Source organism: Oenanthe melanoleuca, chromosome 8 (assembly GCF_029582105.1).
Source record: "Oenanthe melanoleuca isolate GR-GAL-2019-014 chromosome 8, OMel1.0, whole genome shotgun sequence".
NCBI classification, from domain to species: Eukaryota; Metazoa; Chordata; class Aves; order Passeriformes; family Muscicapidae; genus Oenanthe; species Oenanthe melanoleuca.
This window is the reverse complement of record NC_079342.1, coordinates 20,891,747-20,911,692: the sequence shown is the minus strand read 5'-3', so window position 1 is coordinate 20,911,692 and position 19,946 is coordinate 20,891,747. Positions and strand designations below refer to the sequence as shown.

At 40.7% G+C, this 19,946-nt stretch overlaps 1 protein-coding gene across 6 annotated transcripts in view; it reads right to left on the bottom strand.

Annotated features, from left to right (window-relative positions):
- ELAVL4 (ELAV like RNA binding protein 4) overlaps positions 1-19,946 on the bottom strand; it is a 79,365-nt gene that overhangs the window by 24,425 nt on the left and 34,994 nt on the right. For all 6 annotated transcript variants that reach the window (XM_056497984.1, XM_056497986.1, XM_056497980.1 and 3 more), the window contains exon 2: positions 16,232-16,472. In XM_056497984.1, coding sequence (XP_056353959.1) covers positions 16,232-16,472 — 241 coding nt within the window. The remainder of the gene's footprint in view (positions 1-16,231; positions 16,473-19,946) is intronic.

Below are 19,946 nucleotides of genomic sequence, written 5' to 3'. Positions count from 1 at the left end.
TCACTCACTGCCTTTGGGACCAAAAGATAAATAACGCTCACCACCAATTCTCCACATCTCCCCACAGCTGTTTGTGCCTGTTCAAACCCCGGTGAAATTTAGGGAAGAAACTGGTCACGGGGTGAGCTTCTCTATCGCAAAAGCTCAGCGCAACTTGCTCTGCACCTGTGGCTCTTCCAAGCAAACCTGCACATACTCTTCCACTTTTCCCAGTGTTTCCCAAAACTGAGATGTTTGTAATAAACAGCACCTATGGATGGCTGGCAGGGAGATGGTTTTCTGTCTTTTAAGCAACAGTAACCAAAGAATTCTGACACTGAAGGAAATCCCAGCTCCAGCTGGCAGGTCCATTTCAGAACACCTCCCTGTGAGCCTTCAAACCAATTCAGAAGTGTTTTAAACACATTCCTGGGATGAAAAGGAATGACTCAAACTCATATGAAAAGCCATATGAAGTAGAGGCTTTTTGAGAAGGTTACATAAATACCCTTGAGATGATATATTCATGATGTACAAAGGGGGTCAAGTGAAACAACTTTTTTTTTTTTTCTTCTTGTTTGTTTCCACAACAGTTACCAACAAATAGAGCTGTTCACCTAAAAAAGGAGGTAAACCATAGAGAGAAAATTCAGATCAAGGGAAAATGAGATCTGATGATGAGACCAGTTCAAAACCTGCTCCTTGTCTGACGCCTTTTTATACCAGTAATGTCAGTCTCATTCATCCTCCACCTCTTTACCAAGGAGAATCACCTGCTGTCACCCCAGCAACGCACACCACAGTCTCAGGAGAAGCAAACCAGGAGGGATGCATCTTCTGCACACAGTGCTCCCAGGACCAAACAATTAAGCCAAGGCTGTCACTGTCACAATTCACAGCAGCCCATCTATGAAGGGTAAGTTGTTCTGTGCTTAGTGCAGCTTTATCACAGCACCCATTTAGTCTACAGCTTTACAATGCAGACTCCTTATGTTGGTACAAACTAGGATTTAATATATGTTGTCCATGAACAGCAAGAAAGTATTCTTCCCCTATAGACTCCCACTTTTGCAAGAACTTCAGGAAAAATACACAATCTTTCTCAAAGCAAAAAGACATGCATGAATGATAATCACTTGTTTTTTGCCTTTTGCAGGAAGGTGTCTGGGTACAAGCTTTGTTTTGGAACCTTCCATCAAGTTACTTGTCCTGGGGTGACATTACTATACTTGGATTATCCTTAGTTCTTTTGAGAAGATCCCATTTCTACATTAGGAAAGATCAGCTGTAGTTAAATGCAATCCAACCTAGAGCCCCAGAAATGGTGTGATGCTACAGTGCACCTACAATTAAGAAGTATGACTTCTCCTCAGTTAAAAACAGCCATCAGCATCATCAGAGTTCAGTAGATCCTTCTTAAAATACTGGAGAGGAAAGCCAGGTTGCAGTCTAGCAGTGAAATGCACTTTTGACAGATGCCCTTCTAAGAAACATGCCTATTGTTTCACAAAAAAAATAAAGCTAACACCAAACCTCTGGGAAAAATCCTCTATGTTCCACAGCTAGAGCTCCTGCAAAGGCTACACAATGACAAAGATCCTCAGGTGGGACAAGATCCCTCCAGTGAGCTCTTTCCCAAGGCATCAGGGCCCTAATACCCAAACAGCAATGGCCCTCCCCATCAGGTACCTGCACAGAGAAAATTCCTATCACTGCCTTAATGCCAGAGAGACTCAGATAAAAGCTCATTCATGCAGGAGCGAGGCCTTTTTTGGGGAGCTCGAGGGGAGACAATGAGGTCCCATGGGAGCCCTATGCACACAGGATTTAATAAACCCCAGCCCAAGTGGAAGGGGCTTCTTCTCACCAGGCCTTCCCCAACAGAGACGTGCTACATGATTAAAAAATCCCCCAAAGGAAGCCCTTGCAAACAGTGTGCTACATCCCACGTAAAACTCTCCCTCGGGGAGAGGATAAGAGAGGGAAAATGAACCAGACATACAGACACCACTCACTCAATTTTAATATCTGAATGGGAAGTGCCAGATACCATGACAACAAGCCTAGAAAAATAAAAGGGGAATAAAAAGAAGCGTTGCCCAAAATGTGAAACAAATTCTATAAATGTACCTAAAGCAGTTAGGTAAAAAATTAAAGCAAATTATTAGTGCTGGTAAATTATTAGTGTGGTAACTGCAAGCCCTGGACTTTGACATGTCACTGGAAGGGAACCACAAGGATCTGGACATAGTGACCTCAAAAATCAAAGCAAGATTCCCCAAACACATCTGCAAGCTCCCCCAACAGAAAGAAGCATCATTCATCCAGCACCTTGAGTTAGAAAGTTTGATTTTGCCAGGCAGTGCCAAAGGAGATTACATGAGTTTTGTCCTCTTCTATAGTTTGGACAAATCTCTTCATGCAAGATGGTGCAATTTCAAGTCTTGATTTTCAGAGATGCTGAAGCAGTAGCAGTTCTTGTGTAAATTAAATACCAATTGGCAGTAACTATAATTTCTCAAAATTAGACAGAGTAATTATTTTCACTTTAGAATGGCCCCATATATCCAAACTCGGAACACAGAACAAGATGGAGCACGCTTTGACAGCCTGCTGCTACCCAGCACCACCAGATCCCCAAAATCCTACCCCCACAGAAACCCCAAAAGGGCTTCCAAAACCATGCAACTACTCCATTTTATACTTGACCACACCAGCATGGTAAGACACATCTGCTCTTGAAAGTTGTGCCTTACAGTCTCCTAAAGGTTTCTATCATTTCAGATGTTCTGCATCTCACTTGAAGCAAGGCTTTGCTCTACTACAGAGTTCTACCAAGTCAGCTGTGCCACTGCTGTGCTTGAGGACATGAACTAACCTGCATGCAAAGCTTAAGAGGCAGTTTGAGACAGATGCTGCTGACTTGGCTGGAGTCTTCTGTGGTTCCCATTACCATAGCATTGAAACATTTTACTTGAAACATAAAATTATACTGAATTTTTCTGAAACATACCTTTCCTCACAAACACCACCGAGGAAAGCACTTTTAGTCCTGTTATGGAAAAGAAAAACTGAAAGGCATCACGATTCCCAGGGTGAACTTGGACAGAGTAACACAGCCACTAAGAGAGCTAAAACTGCAGCTTCCCCACTCTGAGACTGGAATCTTATCACTGGCCCATTGAGAGTTGTGCTGGGCTAGAGATATCTTGTAAACAACACACACATTTCATGCTCTGTAGAATATATTATCCTCCTTTTTCTTTTTAGTTTGCTTGCTTTTATCAAGTTTCTTTAAATGCAAAACTGGATTTTCAGCATGGGTGTGTTCATACTACTGCAAGTAACTGATTAAGAAGGTTTTGAAAAGCTACCGCTCCTGACATACACAAGACAAGTGAGCTCCATTTCTGAAAAAATATTTGGATTTTGCTCCCCTCAGTTGACATCTCCTGCTTCCCTTCTTTTCATCTTCTCCTCCCCCTTCCTTCAAGGAGCACACAGCCTCTGAATTAGCAGCTGTTCTGAGAAGAGCAAGGCTGCACTCCTCCCCGCTTTGTCCCAGAACAGAGCGGGGACTGTACTATAAAAATCCAGTGTTCTGGGGACAGGCATGAATGGACAAGAAACAGCCATGACTTGTCTATCCTGAACAGTAAATTCAATGCTGAGGAGACGACTTAAACACAAGAATGCAGACATTAGAAATGAACAGGCTAAATGAAAACAAGATGCAGTGAGAAAAAGTGAAAACAAATAGAACCAGAAAAAACCCCAAAAACCTGGAAAGATGTAACAGCAGATAAAAAATGGTTATCAGCAGTGCAGAAAAAGGATTTAAAAAAGGAATTAAAGTCACTGCATTATATTAATCATGAAATATGCTGTGGAAAGCAGCTCTCATCCCAAACAGAGGATGTCACAGTGGGGAGAAAGGACACAGCATCACTGGACAAGCAGTACAGAAAGAATGGTAAAGACCACACAACTCCAACAAGGAATGTATGTACCAGAGAAAAGGAAGGCAAAAAAATTAAGGCAAATTTCAACAGTCACTGTGTTGTTAAAATAAAACCCAAGGCTCAAGAGTGACTTAAGATAGAAGCTTAGAAGGGTCCAGTGCTAAAACACTAAAATATGGTATCCTTTGATGAAGTTTGACCAAAGGGAAACACAAAAGCCTATAGCTATTTCAAATGTGTAAACACTATGACTGGAGATGAAATATTAGAAATGTGCTACTTTTAATATTGTTACTCAAAAAAAAGATGAATTTACAAGAGCGTGGAAAGAATCACTATCTGGAACCAAAGAGAAAAGGCATTCTGAGATCATGAGCCAGCAGGTCACAGAAGAGGCACACACTTCATTACACCAGATGTATCTTCCCTCCTGCATATCATCCCAAATGCTGGCACTTCTGAAATTCAGATGAAAGCAGAATGCAACTAAAAATTTAATAGTGAACAATGGACCAGAAGCTTAAGGCAAACCAAAAGAAACAGAGTGATTATTCATTGGTCAGGCTTCAACCAAAGGCACAGGAAGTTCAGATCACAGTGATCCCACACCCTATCACCAACAGTTTTGGTGAAAATGTATCAAAATTGTACAAAAAAGGGCAATGCCAGACACCTGGAGTCAAAGCTCATGAGAAGCTCCACTAGAAAATGATGGCAGTGAGTGGTAGAAGAAAGGCAGAAGGACAGAACCAGGACAGAGGTTCCTACTTTCATGAAGTGTCAGAGAACTGCAGAGTGTAAAGAATCCTGGCAAAACAAAAATCTTAGTTCACAGGCTAGAGATATTTATGAAAAGGCCAATACACTGTCAATAAGAAGGGGGCAAGCAGAGAACATGGGAAAGATACAGCTAAGATCTGAAAAAGCCAGTGCACCATCAAACTTGGAATAATTTCTTGTAGAAATGGTGGCATAAAGCTTCCAGTCTAAAGGAAATGGCAGAGGAACACAAAACCAGAGAAAAACAAGAGTATGTTTTGCAAAACAAGAATATTAAGTAGGACATAATATTATACTGCAGCATCAATATCTGAAACCTGTTTGACTGCAAATTCAAAAAGCCCTTGTAATTTTGTCATTAAATGATTTAATTCAGCAACATTTAAGGTTTTGTACCCCAGCCTCTGTCAAACAGCAAAAAACAAAAGCCACAACAATACTAACAAATTTCACAGTAATTCAGAACAATGACTCTCAATACCTGTTCTGTCTCATCAACAGCCTACTAATTAAACTCTGAGCTCTACTAACCACTTTTCCCAATGCACAGAGGAAAGTAATTTATTACAGACTGGAATACAAAGTTTAATATTAACAACACAACTCGTGACTGCAGCATTTTTAATCTGATCAGCAGAAACATAAATAAAAGCTGCAACCTGACAGCTAAGAAGGTTAATCTGTAATAGTAAGATTTACGTAGATTACTTTACACAGCATCTGGAAAGATGCTGAGAAAGGTAAAGCTACTTTATCATATTCCAAAACATGCTACCTTATAAAAAATTTTGCTATGCACTGATATATAGACTGCAGGGAGCCTCACCATAAATTTGTTTCAGCTTTAAGACAATTTACAAGAATTTAAAAGCAAGAACAGGAATTTAAGTATGGTTCCAAATGTTTAAATATTCCTTTTACATACCTGCAGGTAACAAAAGTAATGAAAACTACTTCAAGGGGAAAATATTATGACTGTGTGCACATACTACTTAGTTCTATCACTTAATCTTGGTAATTTTTTTGAGAAGAATATTAGCACAAATATGGTCCTTAGTAAGTCTTCTCCAGCATAAAAAATTCTTTTCAAGGTGGCAGATTTCATCTGTATCAGCTAACACCTTCCCTTATGACATTATCTACATGAATGGCACTGGAGGTACCATTGACTGATGCCATTTTTGGCTGATCACCACTAAAAACAGTGCAGTTTCTGTGACACACAACTCTTATAAAAGGCTTTTCACAGTATTAAACAGGTGGGTGGTAAATCAACTTGCTCCTTTTGTTTCCAGTTTGGCAAAATACCTAACCTGGAGCAAGTGAGTACCACAATACTACCAACAACCAAAATGAAGGTACCAGAGGAACTATTCCAATGCAGCAGAAAGCATAAGGGAAAAATATGTTACCAGCCAAGCTCCCAAGCTGTTCATGTTTGGGGCTGGGTTTTTTGGTTTTTCTTTCTTTTTTTTAAGACAAAGTGGCTTCCAGATAAGAAAAAGTTTAAAGAAACAGAACTGGGCAAAGATACACACTGGTAAATAGAAATGACACAAATACAGCAAGTAGGAGAACAGAGGAGTCTAAAAAAGGAACTGCTAGAGAATACCTCTTGTTACATGTCCTATCTTCTCATGCCCTACCTACCATCCTCACAGGCAGGAAAGTCAATACACCCCCTCCATCCAGCCAACAGCTTCCCAGGGAAGGAGGAGGTAGCCTCATTTTTTGGGTCCTAGAATTCTGCAGCAAGAGGAAGGAAACCTGTTGATAACCCAACTTAAGGTGCTTCCAAACTTGTGTGAGCACTATTATCTGAACAGGGCAGAGGGAGATTAGAGCTTGCACTGCAGGAACAGCAGCCCCTCTAGTATAGCAACAATTAATCACACTGGCAATGCTGCCATTTGTTTGCTTGCAGGTGAGTATGACGCAGCTTTTTGTCCATCTGCTTTTACAACACCCCTTGAAAACCATCTAACTGGAAAAAAAAGGCAGTTCAGGCTCTTGTGAATAAAAGTAGTAAGTGTTCAGTCTTTTTCCCCTCAAGCTGATATATTCCACTGATTAAACAGATGCTGAGAGAGTCATAAGAACAGCAGTACTGTGTCAGAGCAGAGGTTTGCCTGGTCCAATAAGCCTCTCCAGCAGCACCTGCAAGTCAGTAACTTGCACTGAAATTCCTAGCAGAGACACAGCAACATCTGCAAAGTCAATGACAGATCCTGCTCAGGAACAACAGCTACATCCAACAATGTGCAGCAGTGAGTCAGCCAAAGCAGAGCTCGTGAGCACAATCAAAGAAATGGACTGGCTATGATGCTTTCTTTCCCTCTTCACAGAATCAGAATTTCACAGGAATGAGAGTGGAGAGTGACCACAAGACTGTGGCATCACAGAAATGGGAAACACAGTACCTGAGCAAAACCTGTCTTAATAGATGTGGAGAGATGCAGAAGAGCCCAAACAAAACTCAGGCTGTATCACAAAGGGTTTGAAGAGTTAGAGGCTGCAGTACCCTACCAATGACTGGCCCAGGAATGAAGCACAGGACATGAAGAGAATGCTGATGAAATCCAGAGATTTGCTGGCAAAGACTGTGCATCAGAGCAGCTTCCAATAGCCCAGATTCCCGAGATGGTTATCTGTGCTGACTCTAGGCACAGGACTGCCAGTGAGCTGCACACAAAGGCTGCTGGACTTCCAGTCCAGGCAGCAAGAGAAACTGTGCTTTAAGCAAGAGAAAAGAGGTGGTGAGCAGTGTTAAGGGTGTAGAAAACACCCTCTCCATATATCCTTGTGTGTAACAGCAAAATTAGAAGTTAAGAAGTTTTAGCTGTAAGCCAATTTAAAATGATGGCCTAAGTTTCCAAGCAGTGAGATTGAGCCCTTGAAATTTTCTGGAAACAAAGGAGAAAAGAAAAATTAAGGCCAGGCAAGAAATACTTGCTGTAAATATCCCAAAAGGAACTTTGCCCTCTACAAATTGCATCTCACTTGACAAAAAGAAGAAAAGTTGGCTCGATCATGCAAATGGGTCTTTCCTCAAGCCACAGTTAGAGTAACTCCAAAAGCAAAAATGTGAAGGATGTACTATGAGGGGATGGAACCTGAATGATGACTTTGATCAGTTTAGGGACTGCACAGGTAGCAGAAAACAGAGGAGAGGCAGGAATGCTGGGGACATCCACACTCCTGGGAACAGCAGAGTCTGAAGGGCTCACACTGACCATTCCCAGAAGACAAGGTGAAGATCACATTGGCAGAACTCCGTTGGTTGTAGAGAAAACAAACTGCTTGCTAGGGGCAAGTCAAATGATGATGGATCAGCTCTGCAAGACAGAAGGGGCAAGAGCTCCCTGGCTCACTGATTCAGAGAATCAGCTACCACAAGCAGGTCATGAGTTTACTGAGCACCATCTGAAAGTCAAGCACAAACTCCAAGTGCTGTGTTGGTGAAAATTAGCCTGTGAAATGGAAGAGGAAGCAGATCACTTTCCAAAGCATTGCAACTGGTTTTACACAGGTCATTTCTTTTTTCTGGACAAGTTGTGTAGCAAGAGCACAGGGGAAACAAGCAGAGGTGACAGCCACATTATAGCTTGCTGCTCATAGGTGTGGCTGAAGGACAGAACTCCTTGAGCAGCAAGGGTGCAGAAATGCTGGGGAAGTCAGACTTGGAGCCTGAGAAGTACCTGATGTGCTGTCTGCTGCTGCCCCAAAGGAACCTGCCTCAGCTGGGAGTGTCCCACTAGTGGCTGACAGTCTCCCAGAGCTTGCCTGGCACTCACCATTCCTTCCCTCCCCTTTTTCCTCCTTGGGCTAAAAGGAAAGAAAAGACTTACAGAGAGAAGCAGCTGTGCACAAGTGCTGAAGTACAGGGTCTGGGCTCCTTGAGGAGAGGGCAGAATGATCCAAAAAGGAGAGAGAAGACTAAAAGTGAAGGGTGGAATGCCACCAACAGAGGGGTGCACCAGAGCCATTTCACATTTCAGGCTGCTCCCTGGTAGACAGCTATCCTCAATGCAGGTGATCCCAGGGATGGAAAAAAGGCTCAGATAGAAGGTCAGCACACACATACCGGAAAGCCTCATAAGTAACCTTGTATCTGGAAGTCATGATTTCAGAGGTGTAGGCGTGTTTGTGCTGCTGAGGAAAATCACACTGGTAATACTTCAACACTGGGCTTGATGGGAAGGTGATGCTATTTACTCAAACCAAGCAGCAAAAACTGAAGAATACTCTAACTATGCATTAGAGGCATTTAATACACTTCAGCAGCAGCTCAGGATTGAAACTGGTGAAGTTAATTAGAAAGCTCTTTTGCAACACAAGGGCCATGCCTGCTTGCTTTCTGCCTATTTGCCCCAACACTCATTTCAATTGCTTTTTTCCAATAATCAAGAAATCAAAATTCTTTTGTTCGTCGGCACAAAGTCTGCACCAGGCAACTGCAGAGAAGTGATAAAGAAAATGATGGATGCTAATTTGACCATTTTCTTCAGTGTTCAGCACAGACATCAAACCACACAAAAAACATTTTAGAGATCCAGCACTGAGACACTCGCTACCATTTTTGTGTCTCTTCCCCCACAGTGCTAAGTTCAGAGACTTAATGGAAATGCTCATTAAAATAATCAATATTTGGGGATTGTCTTGAATGTGCAGCCCTTAAAATAGGATATGCAACATGGAAATTACGTTTATCTCTGCTCCAGAACAGAATATACTTCGGGAAATAAGCTATAAAAATAACTAGGCTACGAAATTAAGATCAATTTATCAAAGGTCTTTAATAACATTCAGAGCCATATATTTAGTCCTTTAAAAATAATTCTAGATTTAAAATTTAAGACTCAAACTCGTCTGGTTTTCCATATCTTTTAATATTTCATTCTCTGCATAAAAAAAAAAAAAAAAAAAAAGCATAGTCTGTATTCCATCTTATTAGCAGAAAATTTTTTCTTTTCAGTTCCAAACTACATTATCTTAGACTTCTGCTTCTCTGGGCACTTGACTTGCAGCTGCACTATTACTGCTCTGGCCACTCCTTCCTCACTGCATTTGTCTGTGCATTCAACACAAAGAAGTAACTTACATACAAACCTCCTTTACCTAATAAACATAGCGAGGCCAACGCACAGTCACTTCCTGAAAAACCTAAGGCAATTCACTTAATTTGGTATTATTTTTTCAGACAAAAGAACCCTAGCTGAGTACTCTGCTGTATAAATATTTTTCCTATTTCAGCAAATACCAAGTCTTTTGCTTTCAAGGAAATAAAATGGAAGAACTCCACTGCTTCTATACAGTCAATTTGAGGGGCACTACTAAATATGGCTTTTAAATGCAATCAAGACAAATGCCAGAAATACATATTCAACTTATGGTGAACACTAGAGTATGAAAGGTTTTTTTTTCCTGTTCTGAAGGATGGTATTAATTCATCTCTTCTACCAGAGCAATGAAATTGCTGCTAACACTCAGTCCAGGGCAACAAGATCTGTGCCAAATAAATCATCAGAGATCAGTGGCTAGTTACCACTGCTTTACAGAGAATTACTAAAAACCCCTTCCAAGTCAACAAGGGAATAAACTACCTCTACAAGGTATTTTTCTCCTAAACCCTGTTATTAGGTGGGCTTATGCCATGAGGCATGAGTGTTTACATACTTTCTAAAGAGTTTATAAGTCTTATCTAACATAATCCCTGCATTCTATAATCCTATCTGTTTAATGTATTTTACATGGGGAAAACCGCTGGAACCAGTAGTATCTCAAAATGGAAGGCACTTCCAAAGCACAGTGAACTGGACATCAAATGCAGAAGAAGTTTATGCTCAGATTAGACTTTCAGTCATTTCAGGTCAGGTATCCTAACACTGGGTTTCACTGTAAGCTATATTTATCTGCATATGGATCTTTTTTTTTCTTTCCACAGGATACTTTTGGCACACCATTTTACAAAATTCTTAAAGAAAAGAGAGACAAAACACTGCCAGCCTTTGTGTGCGAATTTTTCAGTGAATAAAAGTTCTATCTGCAGCTTCCAAGCATAAATAGCTGTGAACTACTTCCCTTAAATAAAAATAAATCTTTTCTCCCCTTGACAAAGCAGCACAATTTTACTAATATCTCTGCAATTTCCAGCCTAAGTGTTTCACCTGCAGTCTTAACCATGCAATAGTTACCTATTGTCATGAACTGCATTACCAAAGACCTGTTCCCTAGAATTAAATTTAGCCATTAGTACCATTTTTGCTTTGTGTCTTTACATTATGATGAGATTTCAGAGTCCTCTTTTGACTCCAGCCCAGAAGGACCCACTGGGACCTCCTGGTTATCTGCTCTATCAGGCCTCAAAACCTCCAATTAAAACACATAAAACTTGGCTGCTGCCTGCTGCAAACACTGGGCCAATACTAGGTGATGTCTGCTTACCAAGGGAGTGTTCTGCTGCTCCTGCACATCTGCCATTACACCCCAGAGCTTTCCTCCTGGAAAACATGGCCATTCCTGCCTGCCCTGTCTCCTGCCTCCCTGGGCATCACCAGTGTGCAGTTAATGGCTTCTGATCCTGAGGATACAGACCTTCTCCATCCTTGCTTTCAAAGCAGTCACCAAATCCAGAGGCTGCTTAATTAAGCTCCAAATTTCAGCATGCTGCAAGCATGCAGCTCTGAACAGCATGTTCTAGATAGAAACACACTAGTTCCCCATCACTTACTGAGCACACTTGGTTAAATAAAACCTGGGTCTTTGCTTTTCACAGCAGCACCTTTTCAGTATAGGCTTCTCATTTTACAGGAAAGTTGGAAAAAGCTTTTTTTAGAGCACATATGATACAAACTTAAACTTCTGGATTGAAGGAGCAGAACAGCCTGCCCAGGTTGACAATTTACTGGTTTCCACGGAGGAAGGAGCACTGCACATCTCTCATGTGAAAAATATCCTCCTGTAACTCTCATAATGCTGCATGACTTCTGATTCTGCCATTTTAGTAGGTTTTGGTTCTTGGATCCTATGCTTGAACACCCAAGGAGTAAGGAGTGGACAATCCATAACTTCTAGAGAAGATTATGGGTAAATCCAGTGTTTCTTTCTCTCCTTTTCACTCATTGATATTTAAATTATACTTACAATGCCATGATTATTTCTGAACTGCAGTTTTAATCTAAACATGCATCAGTACTATTAAAAATATTTGAAACTAAAGTGGAAGACTTTGGTCTTTCTACATCATCTTAAAGAAATTGCAAATTCAAAAAGAACAATTAAAAAAAACCCAAAAACAGTGTTACCTTCTGGGCAGAGGAACAAAGTTTCTGATTATACATGCAAAGAACAGAATTATGCAAACCCTGCCATAACTTAAGGGATGCACAGAAATATTGTATCAATAAATATTCTGCATTACAGTGTTCCTGGATCATTTGAAGATGCAAAAGATTTGCAAGCCAAAGATTTTTGGATACTGATCATCTCAACATTCATAGCCATAAGTTCCTGGGCAAGTTACAAATTAAAAAATAAAAGGAATCTTAAAAGCTACCAAATTAATTAAAAAACTAATAACAAACATCCCCTTCTCCCACATACAAACTATGTCAACAAGGACAACTCAGTGGGCCAGCAGCACTTAGAGTCTGACAGACACTACACTGACTGGATCTTTTGTTTGCAAACACAGGACAAAACAAGTTCAGCATTTCTTCTCTGAAAATTCTCATGAATTCAAGCCCTCTCCCCTCAAGCGATGAAGACATTTGTCACTGGTTTTCTTCAGACAAAATAAGAAATAAAGAGCATCTGCAACACTCTCTAGCTTAGCATCTCTGGTTAGTGCTGAGCCTCACTCCCATCCATCTGAAGCCACAGGTTTCCTCCCTGAAGTCACCTCCTCTCACATAATTCTGCTCTAAAATGTTTATGCCACTTAGCTGTTTGTTTTTTTTCAACCCAAGTTCCTTCTCATTTTTTGAGCGCAGCTGATTAAACCTGAACAACTGGGTTGTTGGACGAAATATGCTGTAGCAATGAAATGGTACAGCAGGGACCAGTTTCACTGTTAATTTAAAATGCTAGAATTAATTAGGTAGTGTAAATGAAGAATTTAATAAGCACACTTTACAACCACAAGTTCTGCTTTTATTAAACACCCCTGCCAAACGAAGGCAACTATCTTCAGTCTGTTTTTCCTTGTCTCATTCCCTTAAAATCTCTGCAGTAAAAAAAAAAAAAAAGCCAAACAATTTTTGCTATTGCAACCCCTCCCCCATAATTAAAATGTATGCCTGACTTCCATCTCTTCTCTCAAGTCATTAGCATCTTTAAAAAATGCTACTGTATATCCTGCCTGTTCTGAGAAGCTACCAAACAAAACCCAAGTTTACGATTTTGGTTTTGAATACCAAATTAAAGGCTGTCTTAGAAGCTGTCATTCCTATTCAACTCAGTGCAGTGTACTACCAAATTAGCATAGTTTTTTAGTAAAGGAATATGCCTGTTTTAACATGTGCCTTTCCAAAGCGAGGGGGCAACTTCACAAACCAATTTTATTAAAAACTAACTCCTACTACTGTTCTAAGACTGCAAGACGACTTGGAGCAGATGACTATTCCTGTCATACATTGTTTAACCAAATTTAAAATTAATAAAAGAATTCAGGTCATGAATTTTATTGGAAAGATCCAGTGTGTTTAAACAGACTTTCTATACCTTTTAACTCCTTGAGAAAAGCATTTCAGAAGATTCAACATCATTAAGAAAAAGAAAACCAAAGAAAAAACAAAGAAAAAACTTTGCAGCTCCCTGATAGGGAAAATAAAATCTTTTACATCAGCCAATTCAATGCTACCTAGCTTCAGTTACATTTGAGATTTTCTACTACGGTTTTGCCAGGATATTTAATCATGATTTGGTTTATGACCTTTTCTATTTTTCTTGAAGCAAGAGCTCTCTTCAGCTTTTTATTCTGGCTTTTTTTTGATTTGCATGATAATTCAGCCCAGCAAGGAAGAAGCAAACTTACAATATATGAAGACAAACCAGACTTTTAACAGAAAGATCAGCACATTTGTTGAAAGACCTAACAAAGCTTAGATCTACTAAAGCCACAAAATTTTCAACAGAAACAATGTAAAATCCAAAAGCAGAAAAAGTCTAAACTGTTTCACATCTTCACCGCTTCAGCAATAGCTTAAGAATTCACTGGGGTTTTTTTACAATACAGCTTTCTTTGTCAGAAAAAATACTCCTATTGATTTTTAATAAGGAAAAAATAAAAAACCCCTGAAAAGCCAGTCACTCCTGTACCAGCCTACTGGCACACTTCTACCCCTCCCTTTCCAAAAAACCAATCCAGGGGTCTAATGAAGAACATGCTTACATGATGATCCAGAAGGATGTGCTGGGTATGACCTCAGTGCATTTCCATTTTGTTACTCTCTGTGTTCTTAAAAACATGAAGTACTTCTGGCAGAGGACTGCATTTGATTTACTAACTCTGAATTCAAGTGAGGAATGAACATGCATCCTCAAATTCAGTAATGTTGCACAATGCCTTGATAACAGGCCTTAAAATCTTGGCAGATCAAATTCTGTTTTTGAAAACAGCACAAATAATTTGAAGAATTTTTTTTTTTTTTTTTGCAAATTTGGCTCTTTTGTATTTGTATCACCACTAAAACAACAAGTAGGGGTGATGTCCTCAAGGCATCTGTGTAAGACTTTTCTAAAGAATAGTTCCTTTAAAGTATTTTAGTGATCAAAGATTTATGCACTTTGTATGGAAAGAAAAGGCACAGGCAAAAATACTACCCAAGAAGATAATACAGCGAATTTATCACATCTTCAAACAGGAAGACAAAAGCCTGGAGATGGAATGAAACAAACAGAATACTGTTCCTAGCTGATGAAGTAATGGCTCTCTGTCCAAAGACAACCCACTCCCTATGAAAACAACACCGAATATCTAAAGTCTTGAAAATATATTTTCATGAATTTGAGGGATAGAGTAAGCAGTAAAAGCTCATGAAACACAAGATCAAAATTCAAGCTAGGCACCCTAGACTCCTGCAGATGAGGGTTTCACTTCTGCCTGAAATAACTGAACTGACCTGCAGTTAAATTTTTCAGATTATTTTCAGACTAGAAGGAAAGCAAAGTCTGTAGAAAAAAAAAGTAAATAAAAGTCAATTCCATTTTTTAATCTTCTTTTTAGAACACCTGAAGCTGTGGCCAAATCAGCAGATTTATTGCAATAGATACATCATGGTCAATGTGCTAAAGAAAGCTCTGCTGGACAACACTTGTGAGGACTCAAGCTGCCCTGCAGCTACTGCCATTTGTTATGTGCCTTGTGTTCAACCAGAGCATTGCTGTGTGTCAGGAAGTAAATAAAAAAGAAGCATTGCATGTTGAAAAGCACTAAGCAGATCATCCTAATGCTGCCAATACCATGGCTGCCAGGATGTTATGGAAGCAGGTATAAGACTTGCATTTTAATTCCTCATCTTCCCATGGTGCCTCTTCCCACAGAGCACACTCCCAAGTTGCCAGGAGAGCCTCAGAGGGGAGCTGACTCCTTTTCTGGAACCCTTTCCCTCCCAAGGCTGCTGCTCTCTGTGCTAAACATAACAGCACTGGTGATGCACTGAACAGCAGTGAAATCTCAGCTGCTCCCACCTACGGTGTGAGTAGACACACAACCTAGAAAACTAACCTATAAAGCAAGCTATAAAAGCTGACTGTTCATCCCATCTTGTGCAGCAGTGGGTTCCTGGCTGTGGCAGCAAGGATGTGGATTAGGCCAGGTGCGTCTGTACCCATCCACTCTTCCTCTAGTGACAGCACAGACACCTCTCCTTGTTGAGGCAGCATGTGCCACGGGAGGCTTTTATCCTGAAGGCACCTACCAATGGGTGCTACTTCATATGAGAAAGGATTCCTGCAAACTAAAGTGTTTTTGGGGACCAGAGTTAATTAACTATCTACAGATGTCTGAATGAAAGCCAGAGCAGTGTGTCTCAACTACAGCCCACTGCTGCTCCAGACCACTGTGGTCAATAAGGACATGCAGAACCACCTCACCTTGTGTTCTTAGGCAGAAATTTATCGAGGGTTTGATGAAGCTCAAATGGCAGAGTCAGAATCAGGAACTGTCAGTTGGCTCAAGCCATTCAGACAAGTCTATGTTAAATAAAAATGAGAAGGAACAGGAAAGCAAGACCACTGTCCAAGCTCTCCTGCAAGAAGCTGCACAGTGTGTAACACACATGCAAGACTGGCACTGTTCAGATCTGGAGAGGCTGAGAGACAGGGGCTTCTCAGCTGCTCTAGATGCAGAGTGCATCTAGCACTGAAGACTAAAGGCTTGCCCCCGAAGTTCAGCACTGCATCTGCTGCACTCCCTGTGTTAGCACTTGCAACACAAGCACCAAGGCTCTGCTGACCCCAAATACAAGCTGACCCTAACGCAGGCAAAGTCCACAACACGAAGCACTTACCTGTGATTTTGTCTCTCACGAGCTTGCAGGATTCGATTTCACCAATGCTCCCGAAGAGACTCCTGAACTCCTCCTGGGTCATGTTCTGGGGTAAATAGTTGACTATGAGGTTGGTTTTGCTGTCATCTGTAGCAGCCCCTGTCTGCATGGGGGAAGGGCAGTTTCTACTGTTGCTGGAGGGTCCATTGGTTGTATTGGAAGTAGGGCCATTCGACACCTGAGGCTCCATGGTGCTAATTATCTACAGCAAAATAAGAGAAAGGGGGAAAAAAAAAAACCACCCTTAAGTTTCATAGATACAATAGCTATTTTTAAAGATACTCACAAACGAATGAGTAGGTAGCATTCATGGCCAATTTAGATACTTCAACAAAAAAACCCGGCTTGATTCCTCTGTTATTGTTGCAAAGTAGGTCATGCTAGTCTTTGGTTGTGAGCATATACTAAGATGCAGTTAAAAAACCTTCTTTTTTTGTTAATGCGAAGCTGATTTCTGCTTTCATCACGCAGCCATTTTCACAAATGTAAATTTAAACCACATAAATTTAATTATAATTTAAGGTAATAATCATAATTAAAATTATAGTTCCATTAAATCAGATGAAGTAAGTGTATGGCTCTATATGAAAAGGTAAAATATTTTACCTATTTAATAACTGTATCACAGAGTGCAATGACAACAACATTAACCAGGCACAGTCAATCTGCACCATGTTATCACTCAGCTTGCCTTCAATTAATAAATTTGGTGTCCCAAGACATACCATTTACTGGTTCCAGTGATGACCTACATTCTCCACCTATATTTTTCACTAATGAACTGACACCTCTTTAAATAATAAAGCCCTGGATTTGCAATCTTCACAGATACAAAGGTCTTCAGATATTTACTAGAATCAAAAAGGTTTAATCAAAGAAAGGCTTATCAGGCACAGGTGAAGGCTGGAATGGTAACAAGCATATTTATCTTGAAACACAAAACTCCAGTTTTCAGAGAGACTCAAACAGACCTTTCCAAAAAACGACAAATAAGAAACCAGCTTAGCAAAGTGTGTTGCAGGACAGTAGCCCCATTGTCACCAGTGCCACCCATCACGTGAGCAAAGCTGCCTGCATGTTTATCTGCAGAACACAAGTTTTCATCCCAAAACTGCACAGGCAGACAAAGGAAGCAGAGAAGTACCTGGGTACTTCAAGCATTTTTTTTTTTAATATAATTTGCCTCTACTATGGCTTCTAGCCCGACTTCATTGCCACCAGTGCTGCCAAAGGAAGGGCATCATCTTAGTCTCAAATCTGGGTAAATTAAAGCAATGCAAATGGTGGCTTTTGCTGCCTGCTGTGAAATTTGCGATGTGCAGCTTCACTGGAATTGAAGATCATCCCTCGCATGGGCTCAGCCTCCCTCCACCAGAGGGTCAGTGATGCAAACTGCTGCCCCAGGCAGGAGATTCCACCGCCCAGGGACAGTGACAAACACGGGAGAACAGAGGGCTAAGGCACCACACACTCTGAACCTGGTATTCTTCCGACCCTGTAATTATTATAATTACTCAAGACTTAATTTGCTTTCTTTTTTAAATCCAGGGAGGTACATGTTGTGACAAATTAGGCCTGTAATTCAGGAGGATGGGGACACACACACACACACCAAAAAAAAGGGTGTCTATTCTAAAATTAACTGCATGAGGGTGGCTCAGAGTCTAAATAGGTTATATTCTGGTCATGTCTTTTTTTTTTTAATTGAAATGCTTCAGTGTTATTTTAATGCCTCATTTAGGAAATAACCCTCTTTTTTATCAATGGAAATAAGTTTTGAATTACCATTATTTTTATTATCAAGCCCAGGAATAGCTACTTGGTTTAACAGCTTTTAAATAAAAAGAAGCCTTGCCACATTGTGCTTAACAGAAATGCCTTAAAACCACACAGCAGAATCGTTTTGAAAATAAACTGCACAAAAATAGTCACTCCTTGAAAGACATGGGCCCATCCAAACCAGAATCCCCCTGCCAATTTTACCAGCCACGTGGCACCAAGCACTGCTGGCATCCTTGGCCAAGCTGTGCCAGCCCCACACACTCTTCCTTCAAGATCCCCCCTTCTACCCAGCACGGCCATGCTTCCTTCCCTTCTCCCATCTAATTCCATCCGTCTATTTACTCACACGTACTACTTAAACGCTTCAGATGCTGCTAAATCTGTTTAGCTCGGGATTCCAGCTGGAAGATCATCCTTTGATCTCCGCACCTCCGCGACCCCGCGGGCTCCGAGCTCCGCCAGCAGCTGCTGCGGGGCCGGGGATCGCACCCCAAGGTTCCAGCTCAGCACAGCTCCTGCTCCCACAGCCTGCACCCGCATCCACTGGAACTGGGGGAAGAAAATCCCAGATCCGCCGCTAAGGCGCAGTCAGAGGATGAGTGAAGCCGCTGACATGGTTAACGGCAGCTGCCCGTGTGCCTTTACATCACTGGACCATATTCCTCCCAACATAAAACCCCACAAGATACAGCTCCAGTTTTAGGGACTGATCCTGCCCCTCTGGAGCCAGCAGGAATACCACACCACTGGTTTCAGTTTCAGCAGAAGCAGGACTTCAGCACAACACACCCAGGAAGGTACATCATCTATTATTAGCAACAGAAGCAAAAGCTATCTATAGTCCCCCGCGGTAGACAATAACCCCGGATCTCTTAAAATCTGTGAAAGAAAACAGAATTCCAAACTGGTTGGTGTCCTACTTAGGCATTTTGCAAACGCTTTTTAGTTAAATTTTCAGCATTCATACCTTCCCCACCAAGCAAAGGAACAGAATTCAACCCAAGACATTTAACACATTCAGAACATTAAAAGTAAGCTGCTCGGTAAAAATCTGTTCCTGAACCAGTACATTTCCTCATATACTTCAAAGCATCTTGGCATAAACTAATTTTGCACCAGGTGCCAGGTTTTCTTCCTAGTTACTCTCAACTCCAATTAGGTTTTCCTGATTTTTTTTAATTGTAGAAAGGAAAACCAAGGCACTTATTTGCCCTTCAAATTATTGCCAAGTCATAGGTTACTGAAAATCCATTTGCTATATACATATTAAAAAAGAGATAATGGATAGAAATGATGAAGAATTATTAAAAGCATTTCTGATAAAGGATTTCAGATTTTTTTTTTTTTTATGCATAATTTAAATTCTCCATTTACAGTGTGATTTCTGTGCAAAAGCAGAGCTTGCATTCGAAGTTCTCACAGGCACAAAGGAATAACACTTTAGGTGTGCATACTGACTCCTGTCATGAGGAAAGACTTACATTATTAATGGTAACAAAAAGGTAAGCCCTGGCTCTCCTTCCCAGACATTTGCTCCTGTTCCCAACGTGCCTGAAGCTCAAACCCCAGGCAGAGTTCAGTGTGCATGCACTGGGATGTTTATTGTCAAGCACTGTTTTTAATATTAAGTAGCTGTTGATTCCACATCAGTCAGCACATTACATAAGAGGAATTTTATTTATTCAAACAGATTTCAACATGACAGTCACTGTATGATTTTTTTCTCTATCCACAACACTAAGATTTAAATTTTTAATTCTATACCTGTATCACAATATAAACATTTTTAAAATCAATACGTCAAGTTTCCAGGGCACACAGGTAACTTACTGCGTTTTAATTACTGGTAATGACTTTTTAAAAATACAGGCAAGTATTGGGCTGCAACTAAATT